The following is a 20,842-nucleotide window of genomic DNA, read 5'->3' on the forward strand; positions in this document are numbered from 1 at the left end:
CACTCACTTCATCTCCTCCATCTCTCCTTCCCTCTTAGTCCCAGAAGGACCCAGCCACCATAGACAAGATCATGAAGGATCTGGACCAGAATGGTGATGGGAAGGTGAGCTTCGAGGAGTTTGTCTCTCTGGTTGTGGGCCTCTCCATCGCCTGTGAACAGATCTACCAGCTCCACACCCAGAAGGTTGCTGCCAAGAAGTGAAGGAGGACAGGACAAGGAGAAAGAGAAGCAGAGATGGCTGTTTTTATATGTGTCATTTTTATAACTAAGTCTTACTGTTGTGAATAAACACAGGTTTTCCCAAACTGTATCTCTGTTTGTCACATTTGTTGTATTTGGCCTGTAATTTGTCCCGTAGGTGTAAGACAGAATAGACAGTGTCAGTCACGATCCATCCATCCTCAGTTTTCTCCTATCACAGACATTAAACTCTGTAACTGTTTTAAAGTCACCATTGGCCTCATGGTGAAATCCCTGAGCAGTTTCCTTCCTCTCCGGCAACTGAGTTAGGAAGGACACCTGTATCTTTGTAGTGACTATTTAATGTCTGCTTTTTTATTTCTACCCATCTACCACTCGGTGACATTCTTTGCAAGGCATTAGAAAACCTCTTTGTAGTTGAATGTGTGTTTGAAATTCATTGCTCGACTGAGGGAACTTATAGATAATTGTATTTTTTTTAATGCAATTATTGGCATTTTTTAAAACAATTTAACAACCATCAGCAAAATATGACAATCAGACAATGTCCCATTATTCCCCCATCCTTACAGGTCATTGTATGTGTGGGGTACAGAGATGAGGAAGTCATTCAAAAATAAAAGACACCCTCAAAGGATGCCCGCTAGATTTTGCCTTAGAAAATACCATTTTAAGGAAAAACCCACTGTCACACCCTGATCTATTTCACCTGTCTTTGTGCTTGTCTCCACCCCCCTCCAGGTGTCGCCCATCTTCCCCGTTTATTCCCTGTGTATTTATGCCTGTGTTTTCTGTTTGTCTGTTGCCAGTTCATCTTATCTAGTCAAGCCTACCAGCGGTTTTCCTGTACTCCTGTTTTCGCTCTAGTCCCTGTTTTGCAGTTTTCCCAGTTTTGAACATTCTGAACCTGTCTGCCGTTCTGTATCTCTCGGACTTTGCTCTGGATTACTGACCTCTGCCTGCCCTGACCCTGACCCTGGCCCTGACCCTGCCTACCGTTCTGTATCTCTCGGACTCTGCTCTGGATTACTGACCTTAAGTTGCGTTCAGGATCATAAAGTTTACCTTTGAGAAACATACTGTTCCTGACATCTAGCTGGAAAAGGAATTAGGCAGCTGAATCTAAATGACCAGTTGAGGAGGAATCAGGTGGTGTTGGCAAGTCAAGTACAGTTTGGAGACCAAATACCTGATGACTCAACACTCAGGAAAAAACACAGGATCTTTCGCTACAAGTTAGACCGCATCATCCTGGACTGTAGTAGTGTGAGAATAGGGACTCTTCACAGGATGCTGACCCAGCTGGTCATTGTAAGTACTCCTGCTTATTCCCTCCTGTTTTCTGGAATCTTCCAACTGTGTTTTCAGGAGAACCTTGGAATTTTACAAAAGTTACTGGAATTTAGCCAACCTAACAGTATGTGACGTTCTAGTGCTTTATTACCCAAGTCCTGAGGGGGACACTCTGGAGAAGGTGAGGCTGCAGAGCGGATTAGCTGTGAGTGGTGCAGCTTGAGGAAGCTGCCCGTTCTCTTCTTCCAGACCAGCCCAGAGGAATGTCTGCCGCTCCCCACCTAGTTCAAAATGACCCACCACGAGGGAGGTACGAGGCCTGCAGACGCTCTACATACAGGTGTCAGTCAAACTGTGAACAACCCATGCCAGTTGCTAACATCAGTAGTCTGTACATAGATGGATGAATGTTTGTTGTTTACAAAACTTCAACATCAACATTGACTGTCTGTTTGGAGAGTCCTTTCTGTCATATATTTTTGTTAAATAAACCAAGTCTGTTACCTCACGTTCAACAAAATGTCAACAAGTTCCCCACCAAACTGTAATTTGATGAAGCTGCCAGGAGATTGGTCAACTATAACAAAGCAACAAAAGAAAGGGTGAGCCCTCTCTCCATGGAAGTTTAACATCTTAGAGCCTTTTGAGACTAGCTAACAAAATTTGTTGCGCCTGTTACTTTCTTCGAAATCAGATTTTCAACTAAGAATTTATTTTAAACAATCCCTTCACCAAGATCTTGGTTGCATCCCTTTCATGTAGGTAACAACAACAACTACACTAAAACTAACAACACATCGTCTCCAACGGTGCAGAGGCGCATGGCCACACTGCAGCAGACCATCACGTTCTTATGACGGAGACGATGATATGGCTGAGCTCCAACCCAACTTCACTGGACCAATCGTAAAGTATGAGGTTTATCTATCTCCTAGTCCTGGGTCATGTTCATTAGGCACCAAACAGAAAAAATGACTGAAATAGGGAGGGATTATCTGAAATTGTCCAATAAGAAATGCTCGTTTTCATTTTCTGTTGCAAAGCATTTTGCTTCGGTGTGCCCTAATGAATACAAACAACCCTGTCATAAGCAGAATTCTAATGTGTTTGTGTTTGTTCCGGATGGTAATCAATGGACGGTTGTGTTGTAGGTTGATGGTGTACCCCCCTCCTCAGGCCAGGGGGGCATATCGGTGACGAACGAATAACGCTATTACTTAATTACTAATCAAGAAGAGAAAGTTTGAAAAGGTGTTCCCCGATCATCGCATACGATAGTCTCATTTCTGAGTGTGCGTATCTGATTCAACTTAGTTTTGTTCTTGTCACTGACAGTCATGTAGTAGACCTTTTCTCTATTGTACTGTGCTGCAACTGCAATGTGATTCGTTTACCAGCAAGAAAAAAGCAACATGAAGTTTCCAGGATGTATATTATTACAGCTCATCACACAGCCTTTTCAAATGATTGGACAATAGTTAAATATTCCTACAATATTTCTCTCTAATATGGACCATCCCCATGTATGTCAGTAAGCTACATTGGTTCATTTAGGACTGTCCCCATTGGGTTTGGGGTGCACTTCCTTCTCTACTTAAATGTTGTTTGCTTGTCCATGTGTCCATGTGTCCAGGTTCAGATTGATATACCTGAACCGACATCCTATTAAATCATATTATTATCGGTAAGGAACTGACGCCATGAAGACTTCACAGCAGTTGTTGTTTTTTTAACAGAGAATGAACTGTTTTAATATATGCGTAATGACCAAGTGGTAGATGTGGATATCCTGTAGCCTATAATCCCGACGGCGCAGACCTTGTGCCTGTAGACTACAGGACTGGAATCGAAAGTCTCTTCTAAAGCCCTCAGTCCCAAGGAGTTGGTGTCACAGGCGAAGGCTCTATACAGGGACTACATCCATTCCAGGCTGAACCGAACCGGGATAGGGTTGTCCAAACCTAAGCATCAGCTGTCAGCATCTGGTGGGATGCTTGGACAGGTATCCTCTGTCCTCATGTGGTTAGTTGATGAGTTGGAGTACCTGCGGCCCAACATCTACCCTAACGTAGCTCGTCAGCTGAACATAACCGTTGAGTCTGAGAGCGTGCTTTCTGATGCCTTCCTGGCTGTGGCTGCAGAGATCTTCTCCACTGGTATAACGTGGGGGAAGGTGGTATCCCTGTATGCGGTAGCCGGTGCCCTGGCGGTGGACTGCGTGAGGCATGGTCACCCAGCAATGGTCCACACCATCGTAGACTGCATGGGGAAGTTTCTCTGCAAGAGCTTGGTCTCCTGGTTGAAGAGGAGAGGAGGATGGGCTGATATCACAAAGTGCGTGGTGAACACAGACCCCAGCTTCCGCTCCCATTGGTTGATGTCTGCTGCCTGCGCCTGTGGACATTACCTGAAGGCCATGGTGTTTTACCTTCTCCAGGACAAGTGACAACGGAGGAGGAAGGTCACAGGCACACGATGAGCAGTCTGCCCTATATGAACACAGCCACCCCTATCCATCAGTGGGGTACAGGACAAACAAGCCTGGTCCCAGATCATTTTGTGCTCTTGACAACTCCAGTGATGTCATTGTCAAGCCAAACATGTTTGTCATGACAATGAGTGACAAGGAGTTGCACAAACAGACTGGTACTCCCTCCCTTTCCTCTCGCCCTCTCCCTCTGTCCCTCTGTCTGCGCTGCAGCCATCACCGCTCTAGCGTCTAGATATGTTGTTGTTTACACCTGCAGAAGTTTGCTCCAACACTGCCACAGGTGAGCACCTTGGGACTTCACAAACGCACTGGAGCATCAATGTGAATTAGCCTTGTCCGCTTCGAACAAACTTTAGGGTATTTATTATTTAGCTTGACAGCAATATTTTGACGTGCAGTACAGATCCTCCAGCTGGATTGTGAGGTAGTAGTCTAGTCATATAGATCTATAGAATAGAATGCCACCAATCAACCATTGACTTGAATGTGAATGTCCTTTCCACTCATTCTATTTCTGTATTTGTTTTTCTTCAGTTACATCCGAGAGTCACATTCCTTGCTTTAAAATAAAAAAATAAAAAAATGTATTTAACTAGTCAAGTCAGCTTAAGGACATTTTCTTATTTACAATGACGGCCTACCCGGACAACATTGGGCCAATTGTGCGCCGCCCTATGGGACTTTCAATCACGGCCGGTTGTGATACAGCCTTGATTCGAACCAGGGTGTATGTAGTGTGTTACGGTTTTCTTCTGGTGAAAGAGAGTCGGACCAAAATGCAGCGTGGTTAATACGATACATCTTTAATGAAGATGAAACACGATAATACAAAAACAACAAACGGAACGTGAAAACCTATACAGCCTATCTGGTGACACCAAACACAGAGACAGGAACAATCACCCACGAAACACTCAAAGAATATGGCTGCCTAAATATGGTTCCCAATCAGAGACAACGAGAATCACCTGCCTCTGATTGAGAACCGCCTCAGGCAACCATAGACTTTGCTAGAAAACCCCACTAAGCCACAATCCCAAAACCTACGAAAAACCCCCATACATAAACACAACACAAAATAAACCCATGTCACACCCTGGCCTGACCAAATAAATATAGAAAACACAAAATACTAAGACCAGAGCGTGACATAGTGACGCCTCTTGCACTGAGATACAGTGCCTTTTAGACCGCTGTGCCACCCAGGAGCTTGCTTTACGCTTGCATTACTCAATGGCAAATATTCTATACAAAGCAATGGAAGATTTCTATACATTTGAGTTTCTGTTCTACACATGTTCAAGCAAAGGGGACACGGCCCAGACAGTGTGCCTGTAAATAAACCAGTATTTTCATCCGGGGTCATACTCTCCCTGGTGGCTGAAAATAAGAATGACCAGAACCCCTTTTGATGACGATTTGAGGTTTGTCTGCATGCTCCACGTAGTTGATGAGTGTGTGAATTTACACAAAATCTGGGTGAATAAGTAAGTGTGTGTGTATATTTATATGACTTTTTTTGTAAAATATTGTGCAATTATGGATCAGTCTATCACCTGAAACTTGAATCCCATTCAGACGTTTTGTCTGTTTTCTACAAATGTATTTGTATTCTGTGAATAACTACACAGTAGCTTACACATACACTGTGTTTGGCATGCAGAACTGAGTGTCTTCAGAAATAAAATGTTTTACATTTCAAAAAAAAAAAAATCCTATTATTAGCATTGTCTCTGTCATGTCTCGGTGCAGCTGTAAATCTAAACTGTTCAAAAAAGCCTTGTCTGTTTCATAGGTATAGTTATTATCACTGGCTCAAAGTCCCACGTAGTGGGCCCTGTGTTTCAAGTGTCTTAGGTTAGGAGTGGTGATTTAAGGATCAGTTTTGCCTTTTTAGATCACAATAAATTAAATTACATGGACAGTGGGACCTGATCCTAGATCAGCACTATTAATCTGAGGTGCTTTATATATACAACCCCAGAGCCCTCTGGCTAAAACAACTGTATTTGCCCGTGTTATCATTATTCATTCATCCTGCAGGATTGCAATCACAGCAGACCTGTTCTGATAAACCATCTTCCAAAAAGGCCTATATTGAGGACAATGATGAGTAGTTGGAAAAATTCCCATCCTCTTTTGTGGATGTGAAGGCTTTCAGTACTATATATTGTCCACTAGAGGGTGAGAAAGCTTCAGCAATCACTGCTTCCCTTCCATTCAAAGGGTTTTTCTTATTTGAGCTGTCCTCTCTCCTCTGTCCTCTCTCCTCTGTCCTTTCCTCTGTGTCCCGGAAACCGATAAGTAGTCGAGGAGTATGTCAATTAATTAGTAAGCAAGCAGAAGATGGTTCTTCCCTCCTCGATAGCCTCCTTTTGTGAGGAAACGCAAGGGGATCCTACCACAGAATAGTTTTGATATCTGCCACACCCCATTTGAATCGACTGTCCATCCACGTTCCTTCGCCTCGCCCCCTCTCCTCAATTTACCTTTGACCTTTTTCAAAAGGATCCGAGGAGAGGACGGAGGAATTAGGAAAACCAATTGAGAAAAGGCCCTTGACAAAATAGATTGTCTAAATAATGTGGGTAAGGCGGAGTCAGGCGCAGGACACAATGGTAACTGTACTCAAAAATAAACTTCCAACACAACATGAAGAACGAAAATCCAGAATCACATAAACGAGACAACTGACAACAATAAACGCGTGCAAAACCATGATGGCTCCAGAGTTAAATAGGGAAATAATTAAAATGTAATGGGAGCCAGGTGTGTACAATACAGACAAAACAAATGGAAAAAGAAATGTCGAACTGTGGAGGCTAGAAAGCCGGTGACGTCGACCTTCGAACGCCGCCCGAAGAAGGAGAGGCACCAACTTCAGAGGAAGTCGTGACAGTACCCCCCCCCCCCTCCTTGACGCGAGGCCCCAGCAGCGCGCCGACACCAGCCTCGGGGACAACCCGGAGGACGAGGCGCAGGACGATCCAGATGGAGACGGTGAAATTCCTGCAGTAAGGAAGGGACCAGGATGTCCTCAGCTGGCACCCAGCATCTCAGCTGGCACCCAGAGAGGGTGGAGGAACCTCCCGCACCTCAGACTGCTGGAGCGGACCAGCCACCACCGGCCTGAGGAGAGACACATGGAACGAGGGGTTCCAGGAGGGAGCTGTAACCTATGACAAACCTCGTTCAGTCTCCTAAGGACTTTAACATAGAGCCCTCTGCGTCGTTACATGCAAACATATTTATCTTTTGTAACTGTACATTAAGTACTGTACTTTATTCATCCCACAAGGGTCAATTGTGCAGCCAGCAATGCAATTAAATTAAACAACATCCTTTCTAAATTGAAGTAAAAACTTGTAGACCACAGTTTGTAGAGAGGAGACCTAGGTCCAAATACATGTGTATTTGGGTTTTTGGTATTAAAATGTTTCTGTTTATTATAGGGTTTTCATGAAGCCAAGATTAATGATATAAAGAATGATGTTAAAAAAATGGAGTACTGTAAATGAAATGATGGACAGAAGGACAAATTCAACTTGATCTTTCTTCGAATCAGATGGCTTATTCATTACAAAACCATTTGATGTTGCCAATTATTTGAATGATTATTTCATTGTCTAAGTGGGCAAACTTAAGCAGGAAATGCCAGCAATGAACAGTGAGCCATTGTATTCATGCATAAAAAATCTAATAATGAAAGAAAAGCATTGCAAGTTTGAATTTTGTAAAGTTAGTGTGGGAGAGGTGGGAAAATGATTGTTATCGATCATTAATGACAAACCTCCTGGCATTGACAACTTAGATGGAAAGCTACTGAGGATGGTGGCTGACTCTATAGCCACTCCTATCTGTCACATCTTTCATCTGAGCCTAGAGGAAAGTGTTTGTCCTCAGGCCTGGAGGGAAGCCAAAAGAATTCTTCTACCCAAGAGTGGTAAAGCTGCCATTACTGGTTCTAACAGCAGACCTACAAGCTTGCTGCCAGCTCTTAGCAAACTGTTGGAAAAAATAGTGTTTGACCAAATACAATGCTATTTATCTGTAAACAAATTAACAACAGACTTTCAGCATGCTTATAGAGAAGGGCACTCAACATACTGCAATGACACAAATGAGTGATGATTGGTTGAAATAAATTGATAATTAGAAGATTGTGGGAGCTGTATTGTTAGATTTCAGTGCAGCCTTTGATATTATTGACCATAACCTGCTGTTGAAAAAATGTAAATGCTGTGTCTTTTCAACCTATAATGTGGATTCTGATCTATCTAATAGAACTCAAAGGGTTTTCTTTAATGGAAGCGTCTCTAATGTCAAACATGTAAAGTGTGGTGCACCGCAGGGTAGCTCTCTAGGCCCTCTACTCTTTTCTATTTTTACCAATGACCTGCCACTGGCATTAAATACAGCATGTATGTCCATGTATGCTGATGATTCAACCATGTAGGCATCAGTAATCACAGCTAATAAAGTCATTGAAATCCTTTTTGTTGCAGTCTGTTTTGGAATGGGTGGCCAATTTAGGCTGGGTTTCTGTACAGCACTTTGAGATATCAGCTGATGTACGAAGGGCTATATATAAATACATTTGATTAATAAACTTTTCCTGAACATCTCTAAAACTAAGAGCATAGTATTTGGTACAAATCATTCCTTAAGTGCTAGACCTCAGCTGAATCTGGAAATTAATGGTGTGGTTGCTGAGCAAGTTGAGGAGACTAAATTACTTGGCGATACCTTAGATTGTAAACTGTCATGGTCAAAACATATAGATTCAATGTTTGGAAAGATGGTTAGAGGTCTAGCCGTAATAAAGAGATGCTCTGCAAGGAAAGACCTAGTTAAGCTGCACAAGTAATAGTACTAGTAGTAGTAGTACTGGAGCATGCATACTAATAGCAGTACCACTAGAGCAGGCATACTAATAGCAGTACCACTAGAGCAGGCCTACTAATAGCAGTACTACTAGAGCAGGCCTACTAATAGCAGTACTACTAGAGCATGCATACTAATAGTAGTACCACTAGAGCAGGCATACTAATAGTAGTATGACTAGAGCAGGCATACTAATAGTAGTACCACTAGAGCATGCATACTAATAGCAGTACCACTAGAGCAGGCCTACTAATAGCAGTACTACTAGAGCATGCATACTAATAGTAGTACCACTAGAGCAGGCATACTAATAGTAGTATGACTAGAGCAGGCATACTAATAGTAGTACCACTAGAGCAGGCATACTAATACTAGTATGACTAGAGCAGGCATACTAATAGTAGTACCACTAGAGCAGGCATACTAATAGTAGTACCGCTAGAGCAGGCATACTAATAGTAGTACCACTAGAGCAGATATACTAATAGTAGTACTACTAGAGCAGGCATACTAATAGTAGTACTAGAGCATGCATATTAATAGTAGTACTTCTCGAGCAGGAATACTAATCGTAGTACTACTAGAGCAGGCATACTAATAGTAGTACCACTAGAGCAGGCATACTAATAGTAGTACTACTAGAGCAGGCATACTAATAGTAGTACCTCTAGAGCAGGCATACTAATAGTAGTACTAGAGCATGCATATTAATAGTAGTACTTCTCGAGCAGGAATACTAATCGTAGTACTACTAGAGCAGGCATACCAATAGTAGTATTACTAGAGCAGGCATACTAATAGTAGTACCAATAGAGCAGGAATACTAAAAGTAGTACTACTGGAGCAGGCAGGCATACTAATAGTAGTACCACTAGAACAGGCATACTAATAGTAGTACTGGAGCATGCATACTAATAGTAGTATCCCTAAAGCAGGCATACTAATAGTAGTAGCACTAGAGCAGGCATACTAATAAAGGTACCACTAGAGCAGGTATACGAAGATTAGTAGTACTGGAACATGCATACTAATAGTAGTACTACTAGAGCAGGCATACTAATAGTAGTACTACTATAGCAGGCATACTAATAGTAGTACCAATAGAGCAGGAATACTAAAAGTAGTACTACTGGAGCAGGCATTCTATTAGTAATACTACTAGAGCAGGTATACTAATAGTAGTACAACTAGAACAGGCATACTAATAGTAGTACTGGAGCATGCATACTAATAGTAGTACCACTAGAGCAGGCATACTAATAGTAGTACCACTAGAGCAGGCATACTAATAGTAGTACCACTAGAGCAGGCATACTAATAGTAGTACCACTAGAGCAGGCATAGTAATAGTAGTACCACTAGAGCAGGCATACTAATAGTAGTACCACTAGAGCAGGCATACTAATAGTAGTACCACTAGAGCAGGGATACTAATACTAGTATTACTAGAGCAAGCATACTAATTGTAGTACCACTAGAGCAGGCATACTAATAGTAGTACTACTAGAGCAGGCATACTAATAGTAGTCCCGCTAGAGCAGGCATACTAATAGTAGTACCACTAGAGCAGGCATAATAATAGTAGTAGTACTAGAGCAGGCATACTAATCATAGTACTGGAGCATGCATTGCATACTAATAGTAGTACCGCTAGAGCAGGCATACTAATAGTAGTACCACTAGAGCATGCATACTAATAGTAGTACCACTAGAGCAGGCATACTAATAGTAGTACTACTAGAGCAGGCATACTAATAGTAGTACAGTAGTACCGCTACAGCAGGCATACTAATAGTAGTACTGCTAGAGCAGGTATACTAATAGTAGTACTACTAGAGCAGGCATACTAATAGTAGTACTACTAGAGCAGGCATACTAATAGTAGTACTACTAGAGCAGGCATACTAATAGTAGTACCAGTAGAGCAGGCATACTAATAGTAGTACCTCTAGAGCAGGCATACTAATAGTAGTACTACTAGAGCAAGCATACTAATAGTAGTACCTCTAGAGCAGGCATACTAATAGTAGTACCAGTAGAGCAGGCATACTAATAGTAGTACCAGTAGAGCAGGCATACTAATAGTAGTACTACTAGAGCAGGCATACTAATAGTAGTACTACTAGAGCAGGCATACTAATAGTAGTACTACTAGAGCAGGCATACTAATAGTAGTACCAGTAGAGCAGGCATACTAATAGTAGTACCTCTAGAGCAGGCATACTAATAGTAGTACTACTAGAGCAAGCATACTAATAGTAGTACCTCTAGAGCAGGCATAATAGTAATACTACTAGAGCAGGTATAGTAATAGTAGTACTACTAGTGCCAAACAGGCTGTCTTCAGTTCTCTAACAGCACTATTGTAACACACATGTCTCAGATTGTATAGTGCTGACAAGAGACAGGGCTGCATTTCATTCCAAAAATATGTTTCTTCCCAGCTGCCCTAGCTCACTCCACTTCAAAGATCTGATAGGTATGCTGTGAATGAAAGCAATATGGCAGACACTAGGTGGGGCCACCGCTTACACCTAGCCTGCCTTCTCAGATCTGCAAAAGGGAGTGAAACAGGACAGAGAGGACGGGACAACTTTTGGAATGAAAATGCAGCCCAGGGTTTTGTAGCAGAGCGATGGAAAATAGTGGTTAGGTTACGCAACAGTTTGCCTGGATAAATAAGAGGCGTGCTCTCTGTGGTGATATAAACAGGGGCTCTAACAAACACACACACAAATAAGGGCATGCCTCAGAGCTGTGACTCATATTACCAATTTTTAGAGCAGTCTGGAATCTCCACAGCTCCACTTTCCACACCGTTTGTAGAGAACAAACCAACCCCAGGTTTGTGGAAGGCAACATGGAGGGCGACAACATGTTGGAGTGTTATAACATAGAAGGTTACCACAGCTGGGGCCTGGCCTATTACACAAGCAAATACATGCCAAATACAATTAAGGAATAAGCTTCTCTCTTCACACCCTCAAAACAAGATTGAACATAATCTTGACCTTTAAAACATGAATTAATGCAAATGATTGCATTGGCACATGACCATTTGAGATCAAGTCTGATGGAGCAGGTTTGGGTGGAGCTGACCTCATTTCAGGGCGTCAATGGCTGCTTGTGGGCTGATCATATGTCTGCTCTGCTTGAGGGGGTGTTTTTCACTTTAAGAGGAAGCTTTTCTTCTCTCTGTCTCACATCAGTCTCACATCAGGACCCAGCCTGTCAGCTACACATATCATAGATCTTACCTTCTGCTCTGAGGTGAGTAGAGAGGGAGGGAGGAGGGGGGAGGGGGGCTGCTGCAACTCACATATAGAGGAACACAGAGGAGGGAAGGAGCAGGGAGGAATGAGAGAGTTAGGAACATAAAGATAGAACTGTTCTATTATATACGGTTAGGAATGAGGGAATGAAAAAGGTAGAGAAGTTGGAAGCAGGGAATGAGAGAGATGAGAATTGGATAGATCGGCGGGACGTGTGTGTGTGTGTGTGTGTGTGTGTGTGTGTCTGTGTGTCTGTGTGTCTTTGTGTCTGTGTGTGTGTGATGGGTTATAAAGTGCCATTATAAAGTGCCAATAACTATACATTTGCAACTGTTTGCCAAATCAATGTTTCAATGTGATCCTTTTATACGTTGCATTCCTTTACTCAGGAAACACCTGCTGTAAACACACTGTAGAACAACGCTGTCTAGACCTGAACACATTCCATTCCCTGGGTCTTATTACATTAAACATGTTTTCATCTTTAGTGTAGCTGAGCCTTCTCCTCTTCCTCTCTCTTGTTGTGAATCATATGTTCCATTGTAATAACCAGACATAGACAGGATGAATATTCATGTCACTCTCATCCTATCTTCTCTTCTCTCTTCTCCTCCTTCCCTTGCTTTACTCTCTCTAATCCAATACTCTTCCTCCCTGTGATTTCCTCACTCATAACTTCACCTCTACCTGCTTTCCTCCCCCCTCTCTTCCTCTCTTCCCACCTTTTCTCTTTTTTTCTCCTCCTACCCCACACCCCTGCCTCCCTCTTTCTCTCATCTCACCCAACTCTCTGTCCGTCCACCTGCCTCCTCCTCTCTCTCCCCCAGGTACAGTATGTCTCGTCTGGAGAAGGCCATTGTATCCATGGTGGAGGTGTTTGAGGGGTATGCTACAAAGGATGATAAGAATCGCCAGCTTAGCGGTACAGAGCTCGCAGAGCTGATGAAGAAAGAGCTGGCCAGCCCAGAGTTCCACGTAAGACACACACACACACACACACACACACACACACACACACACACACACACACACACACACACACACAGACACACAGACACACACACACATACAGACAGACACAGACACACACACACACACACACACACACACACAGACACAGACACACAGACACACAGACACACACACACATACAGACAGACACAGACACACACACACACACACACACACACACACACACACACACACACACACACACACACACACACTCTTACTTCCGGCGCCGACAGAGATGGCCGCCTCGCTTCGCGTTCCTAGGAAACTATGCAGTTTTTTGTTTTTTTACGTGTTATTTCTTACACTAGTACCCCAGGTCATCTTAGGTTTCTTTACATACAGCCGACAAGAACTACTGAATATAAGATCAGCGTCAACTCACCATCAGTACGACCAAGAATATGTTTTTCGCGACGCGGTTCCTGTGTTCTGCCTTACAACCAGTGTAACCGAGTGGATCACATGCAGCGACCAAAAAAAAAAACGACTCAGAAAAAGAGGGAAACGAGGCGGTCTTCTGGTCAGACTCCGGAGACGGGCACATCGTGCACCACTCCCTAGCATTCTTCTTGCCAATGTCCAGTCTCTTGACAACAAGGTTGATGAAATCCGAGCAAGGGTAGCATTCCAGAGGGACATCAGAGACTGTAACGTTCTCTGCTTCACGGAAACATGGCTAACTGGAGAGACGCAATCCGAAGCGGTGCAGCCAGCAGGTTTCTCCACGCATCGCGCCGACAGAAACAAACATCTTTCTGGTAAGAAGAGGGGCGGGGGCGTATGTCTTATGGCCAACGTGACATGGTGTGATGAAAGAAACATACAGGAACTCAAATCCTTCTGTTCACCTGATTTAGAATTCCTCACAATCAAATGTAGACCGCATTATCTACCAAGAGAATTCTCTTCGATTATAATCACAGCCGTATATATCCCCCCAAGCAGACACATCGATGGCTCTGAACGAACTTTATTTAACTCTCTGCAAACTGGAAACGATTTATCCGGAGGCTGCATTCATTGTAGCTGGGGATTTTAACAAGGCTAATCTGAAAACAAGACTCCCTAAATTTTATCAGCATATCGATTGCGCAACCAGGGGTGGAAAGACCCTGGATCATTGTTACTCTAACTTCCGCGACGCATATAAGGCCCTGCCCCGCCCCCTTTCGGAAAAGCTGACCACGACTCCATTTTGTTGATCCCTGCCTACAGACAGAAACTAAAACAAGAAGCTCCCACGCTGAGGTCTGTCCAACGCTGGTCCGACCAAGCTGACTCCACACTCCAAGACTGCTTCCATCACGTGGACTGGGAGATGTTTCGTATTGCGTCAGACAACAACATTGACGAATACGCTGATACGGTGTGCGAGTTCATTAGAACGTGCGTTGAAGATGTCGTTCCCATAGCAACGATTAAAACATTCCCTAACCAGAAACCGTGGATTGATGGCAGCATTCGTGTGAAACTGAAGGCACGAACCACTGCTTTTAATCAGGGCAAGGTGTCTGGTAACATGGCTGAATACAAACAGTGCAGCTATTCCCTCTGCAAGGCTATCAAACAAGCTAAGCGCCAGTACAGAGACAAAGTAGAATCTCAATTCAACGGCTCAGGCACAAGAGGTATGTGGCAGGGTCTACAGTCAATCACGGACTACAGGAAGAAACCCAGCCCAGTCACGGACCAGGATGTCTTGCTCCCAGGCAGACTAAATAACTTTTTTGCCCGCTTTGAGGACAATACAGTGCCACTGACACGGCCTGCAACGGAAACATGCGGTCTCTCCTTCACTGCAGCCGAAGTGAGTAAGACATTTAAACGTGTTAACCCTCGCAAGGCTGCAGGCCCAGACGGCATCCCCAGCCGCGCCCTCAGAGCATGCGCAGACCAGCTGGCCGGTGTGTTTACGGACATATTCAATCAATCCCTATACCAGTCTGCTGTTCCCACATGCTTCAAGAGGGCCACCATTGTTCCTGTTCCCAAGAAAGCTAAGGTAACTGAGCTAAACGACTACCGCCCGTAGCACTCACATCCGTCATCATGAAGTGCTTTGAGAGACTAGTCAAGGACCATATCACCTCCACCCTACCTGACACCCTTGACCCACTCCAATTTGCTTACCGCCCAAATAGGTCCACAGACGATGCAATCTCAACCACACTGCACACTGCCCTAACCCATCTGGACAAGAGGAATACCTATGTGAGAATGCTGTTCATCGACTACAGCTCGGCATTCAACACCATAGTACCCTCCAAGCTCGTCATCAAGCTCGAGACCCTGGGTCTCGACCCCGCCCCTGTGCAACTGGGTACTGGACTTCCTGACGGGCCGCCCCCAGGTGGTGAGGGTAGGCAACAACATCTCCTCCCCGCTGATCCTCAACACTGGGGCCCCACAAGGGTGCGTTCTGAGCCCTCTCCTGTACTCCCTGTTCACCCACGACTGTGTGGCCATGCACGCCTCCAACTCAATCATCAAGTTTGCGGACGACACAACAGTGGTAGGCTTGATTACCAACAACGACGAGACGGCCTACAGGGAGGAGGTGAGGGCCCTCGGAGTGTGGTGTCAGGAAAATAACCTCACACTCAACGTCAACAAAACTAAGGAGATGATTGTGGACTTCAGGAAACAGCAGAGGGAACACCCCCCATCCACATCGATGGAACAGTAGTGGAGAGGGTAGCAAGTTTTAAGTTCCTCGGCATACACATCACAGACAAACTGAATTGGTCCACTCACACAGACAGCATCGTGAGGAAGGCGCAGCAGCGCCTCTTCAACCTCAGGAGGCTGAAGAAATTCGGCTTGTCACCAAAAGCACTCACAAACTTCTACAGATGCACAATCGAGAGCATCCTGGCGGGCTGTATCACCGCCTGGTATGGCAACTGCACCGCCCTCAACCGTAAGGCTCTCCAGAGGGTAGTGAGGTCTGCACAACGCATCACCGGGAGCAAACTACCTGCCCTCCAGGACACCTACACCACCCGATGCTACAGGAAGGCCATAAAGATCATCAAGGACATCAACCACCCGAGCCACTGCCTGTTCACCCCGCTGCCATCCAGAAGGCGAGGTCAGTACAGGTGCATCAAAGCTGGGACCGAGAGACTGAAAAACAGCTTCTATCTCAAGGCCATCAGACTGTTAAACAGCCACCACTAACATTGAGTGGCTACTGCCAACACACTGTCAATGACACTGACTCTACTCCAGCCACTTTAATCATGGGAATTGATGGGAAATGATGTAAATATATCACTAGCCACTTTAAACAATGCTACCTTATATAATGTTACTTACCCTACATTGTTCATCTCATATGCATACGTTGATACTGTACTCTATATCATCGACTGCATCCTTATGTAATACATGTATCACTAGCCACTTTAACTATGCCACTTGGTTTACATACTTATCTCATATGTATATACTGTACTCGATATCATCTACTGTATCTTGCCTATGCTGCTCTGTACCATCACTCATTCATATATCCTTATGTACATATTCTTTATCCCCTTACACTGTGTATAAGACAGTAGTTTTTTGGAATTGTTAGTTAGATTACTTGTTCGTTATTACTGCATTGTCGGAACTAGAAGCACAAGCATTTCGCTACACTCGCATTAACATCTGCTAACCATGTGTATGTGACAAATAAAATTTGATTTGATTTGATTTGATTTGACTCAGCGTTGTACTGTATGGCTCAGTTGGTAGAGCATGGTGCTAGTAACACTAGGATGGTGGGTTTGATTCCTGGGCCCACCCATACGAGAAATCGATGCATGCATAACTGTAAGTCGCTTTGGATTAAAGTGTCTGCTAAATAGTATATTATTCTATTATCACACACACACAGCCTATCCACATGTTTTACATATCCATACCACAACATAGAAGTAATGTTTTATTAACATACACATACCACTGCATAATGAGGGCAAGGTGTCTGGTAACATGACTGAATACAAACAGTGCAGCTATTCCCTCCGCAAGGCTATCAAACAAGCTAAGCGCCAGTACAGAGACAAAGTAGAATCTCAATTCAACGGCTCAGACACAAGAGGTATGTGGCAGGGTCTACAGTCAATCACGGACTACAGGAAGAAACCCAGCCCAGTCACGGACCAGGATGTCTTGCTCCCAGGCAGACTAAATAACTTTTTTGCCCGCTTTGAGGACAATACAGTGCCACTGACACGGCCTGCAACGGAAACATGCGGTCTCTCCTTCTCTCCGTCTCTCCTTCACTGCAGCCGAAGTGAGTAAGACATTTAAACGTGTTAACCCTCGCAAGGCTGCAGGCCCAGACGGCATCCCCAGCCGCGCCCTCAGGGCATGCGCAGACCAGCTGGCCGGGGTGTTTACGGACATATTCAATCAATCCCTATACCAGTCTGCTGTTCCCACATGCTTCAAGAGGGCCACCATTGTTCCTGTTCCCAAGAAAGCTAAGGTAACTGAGCTAAACGACTACCGCCCGTAGCACTCACATCCGTCATCATGAAGTGCTTTGAGAGACTAGTCAAGGACCATATCACCTCCACCCTACCTGACACCCTTGACCCACTCCAATTTGCTTACCGCCCAAATAGGTCCACAGACGATGCAATCTCAACCACACTGCACACTGCCCTAACCCATCTGGACAAGAGGAATACCTATGTGAGAATGCTGTTCATCGACTACAGCTCGGCATTCAACACCATAGTACCCTCCAAGCTCGTCATCAAGCTCGAGACCCTGGGTCTCGACCCCGCCTTGTGCAACTGGGTACTGGACTTCCTGACGGGCCGCCCCCAGGTGGTGAGGGTAGGCAACAACATCTCCTCCCCGCTGATCCTCAACACTGGGGCCCCACAAGGGTGCGTTCTGAGCCCTCTCCTGTACTCCCTGTTCACCCACGACTGCGTGGCCATGCACGCCTCCAACTCAATCATCAAGTTTGCGGACGACACAACAGTGGTAGGCTTGATTACCAACAACGACGAGACGGCCTACAGGGAGGAGGTGAGGGCCCTCGGAGTGTGGTGTCAGGAAAATAACCTCACACTCAACGTCAACAAAACTAAGGAGATGATTGTGGACTTCAGGAAACAGCAGAGGGAACACCCCCATCCACATCGATGGAACAGTAGTGGAGAGGGTAGCAAGTTTTAAGTTCCTCGGCATACACATCACAGACAAACTGAATTGGTCCACTCACACAGACAGCATCGTGAGGAAGGCGCAGCAGCGCCTCTTCAACCTCAGGAGGCTGAAGAAATTCGGCTTGTCACCAAAAGCACTCACAAACTTCTACAGATGCACAATCGAGAGCATCCTGGCGGGCTGTATCACCGCCTGGTATGGCAACTGCACCGCCCTCAACCGTAAGGCTCTCCAGAGGGTAGTGAGGTCTGCACAACGCATCACCGGGGGCAAACTACCTGCCCTCCAGGACACCTACAGGCGAGGTCAGTACAGGTGCATCAAAGCTGGGACCGAGAGACTGAAAAACAGCTTCTATCTCAAGGCCATCAGACTGTTAAACAGCCACCACTAACATTGAGTGGCTACTGCCAACACACTGTCAATGACACTGACTCTACTCCAGCCACTTTAATCATGGGAATTGATGGGAAATGATGTAAATATATCACTAGCCACTTTAAACAATGCTACCTTATATAATGTTACTTACCCTACATTGTTCATCTCATATGCATACGTTGATACTGTACTCTATATCATCGACTGCATCCTTATGTAATACATGTATCACTAGCCACTTTAACTATGCCACTTGGTTTACATACTTATCTCATATGTATATACTGTACTCGATATCATCTACTGTATCTTGCCTATGCTGCTCTGTACCATCACTCATTCATATATCCTTATGTACATATTCTTTATCCCCTTACACTGTGTATGACAGTAGTTTTTTTTGGAATTGTTAGTTAGATTACTTGCTCGTTATTACTGCATTGTCGGAACTAGAAGCACAAGCATTTCGCTACACTCGCATTAACATCTGCTAACCATGTGTATGTGACAAATAAAAATTTGATTTGATTTGATTTGATTTGAATGATGTCTACAAGATACCTAGAAAGCCTACATACCTTCATGTGTGTGCATGTGTGTGTGTGTGTGTGTGTGTGTGTGTGTGTGTGTGTGTGTGTGTGTGTGTGTGTGTGTGTGTGTGTGTGTGTGTGTGTGTGTGTGTGTGTGTGTGTGTGTGTGTGTGTGTGTGTGTGTGTGTGTGTGTGTGTGTGTGTCTCAGGGAAAGGTGGAACCAGCAGTGCTCCAGGAGGCGATGACCAACCTGGATAAGAACCATGATGGGGAGATCAACTTCAGAGAGTTCTCCATGTTCTTGGCTACTCTGGCCAGGGGCTACTACAGAGCCAGAAACAAGGGCAAGGGCAACAAGGGCAAGCCTGACAAGCCTGAATGAGGGGCGAAAAATTACCTGTTGACAGGTGTGGCCAGTATCGAGTCACACACACACACTGCTTTTCTATGATAAAAGAGAGAAAATGATACACTTACTGTAACTTGTATGGTGCTTTTAAGATGTCTTCTCAACATTTTCCCAGTTTAAAAAAAAAATGAAATTTGACTTGCTTACTAGTTGGTGTTGTGTGTTTAATTTTTGTGATGGAGAATTTCTCTAGGTGATGTGATGAGCACGAATTCTCAGACATTACAACTGGTACACCCATTAACCTTTTGCGTGAAGGGGGCAGTATTTTCGTTTTTGGCTAAAAAACGTACCGATTTGAAACTGCCTATTTCTCAGCCCCAGAAACGAGAATATGCATATAATTGTCAGATTAGGATACAAAACACTCTAAAGTTTCCAAAACTGTCAAAATATTGTCTGTGAGTATAACAGAACTGATATTGCAGGCGAAAATGTGAGGAAAATCCAATCAGGAAGTGCCTCTTATTTTGAAACCTCTCTGTTCCTATGCATGCCTATCCTCCATTTAAAGGGATATCAACCAGATTCCTTTTTCTATGGCTTCCATAAGGTGTCAACAGTCTTTAGACATAGTTTCAGGCTTTGTTTTGAAAAATTAGTGTAAGTGGATAGGTGGGGGATCTCAGAGTGAGTTTTGCGGCCATTGTTTCTCCCTGTCCTATTGAAAACCCTACACTCCCGGTTGATATATTATTGAATATATATTTTAAAAACAACCTGAGGATTGATTATAAAAAACATTTGACATGTTTCTGTGGACATTATGGATATTATTTGGAATTTTCGTCTGCGTTGTCGTGACCGCTCTTTCCTGTGGATTTCTGAACATAACGCGACAAACAAACGGAGGTATTTTGGATATAAAAATAATTTTTATGGAACAAAAGGAACATTTGTTGTGTAACTGGGAGTCTCGTGAGTGAAAACATCCAAAGATCATCAAAGGTAAACGATTCATTTGATTGCTTTCCTGATTTTCGTGACCAAGCTACCTGATACTAAGTGTACTTAATGTTTTGTCATGCGATCGATAAACTTACACAAGTGCTTGGATTGCTTTCGCTGTAAAGCATAATTTCAAAATCTGAGACGACAGGTGGATTAACAAAAGGCTAAACTGTGTTTTGCAATATTGCACTTGTGATTTCATGAATATGAATATTTTTAGTCATATTATTTCACTGTG

The 20,842-nt window shown here is 44.1% G+C and overlaps 3 protein-coding genes across 3 annotated transcripts in view; all 3 read left to right on the forward strand.

Annotated features, from left to right (window-relative positions):
* The window catches only part of LOC121841142 (protein S100-A1-like), a 2,139-nt gene extending 1,827 nt beyond the window's left edge, over positions 1–312 (forward strand). The window contains exon 3 of the mRNA XM_042307600.1: positions 39–312. Within this exon, the coding sequence (XP_042163534.1) occupies positions 39–203 (165 nt within the window). The 3' untranslated portion in view covers positions 204–312. The remainder of the gene's footprint in view (positions 1–38) is intronic.
* Positions 313–2,366: 2,054 nt separating this feature from the next.
* Positions 2,367–4,587, forward strand: LOC112237740 (bcl-2-related ovarian killer protein homolog A-like). Its single transcript, XM_042306405.1, has 2 exons — positions 2,367–2,402; positions 3,328–4,587. Exons 1-2 carry the CDS (start codon positions 2,367–2,369, stop codon positions 3,940–3,942), a joined length of 651 nt encoding a protein of 216 aa, XP_042162339.1. The 3' UTR covers positions 3,943–4,587.
* Positions 4,588–11,994: 7,407 nt separating this feature from the next.
* Positions 11,995–19,802, forward strand: LOC112237746 (protein S100-A5-like). The gene is made up of 3 exons (XM_024406348.2): positions 11,995–12,141; positions 12,971–13,118; positions 19,453–19,802. The coding sequence occupies exons 2-3, from the start codon at positions 12,978–12,980 to the stop codon at positions 19,624–19,626; spliced, it is 315 nt and encodes a 104-aa protein (XP_024262116.2). The 5' UTR covers positions 11,995–12,141; positions 12,971–12,977; the 3' UTR covers positions 19,627–19,802.
* Positions 19,803–20,842: the final 1,040 nt, after the last annotated feature.

The sequence above is a fragment of the Oncorhynchus tshawytscha genome, linkage group LG03 (assembly GCF_018296145.1).
Source record: "Oncorhynchus tshawytscha isolate Ot180627B linkage group LG03, Otsh_v2.0, whole genome shotgun sequence".
NCBI classification, from domain to species: Eukaryota; Metazoa; Chordata; class Actinopteri; order Salmoniformes; family Salmonidae; genus Oncorhynchus; species Oncorhynchus tshawytscha.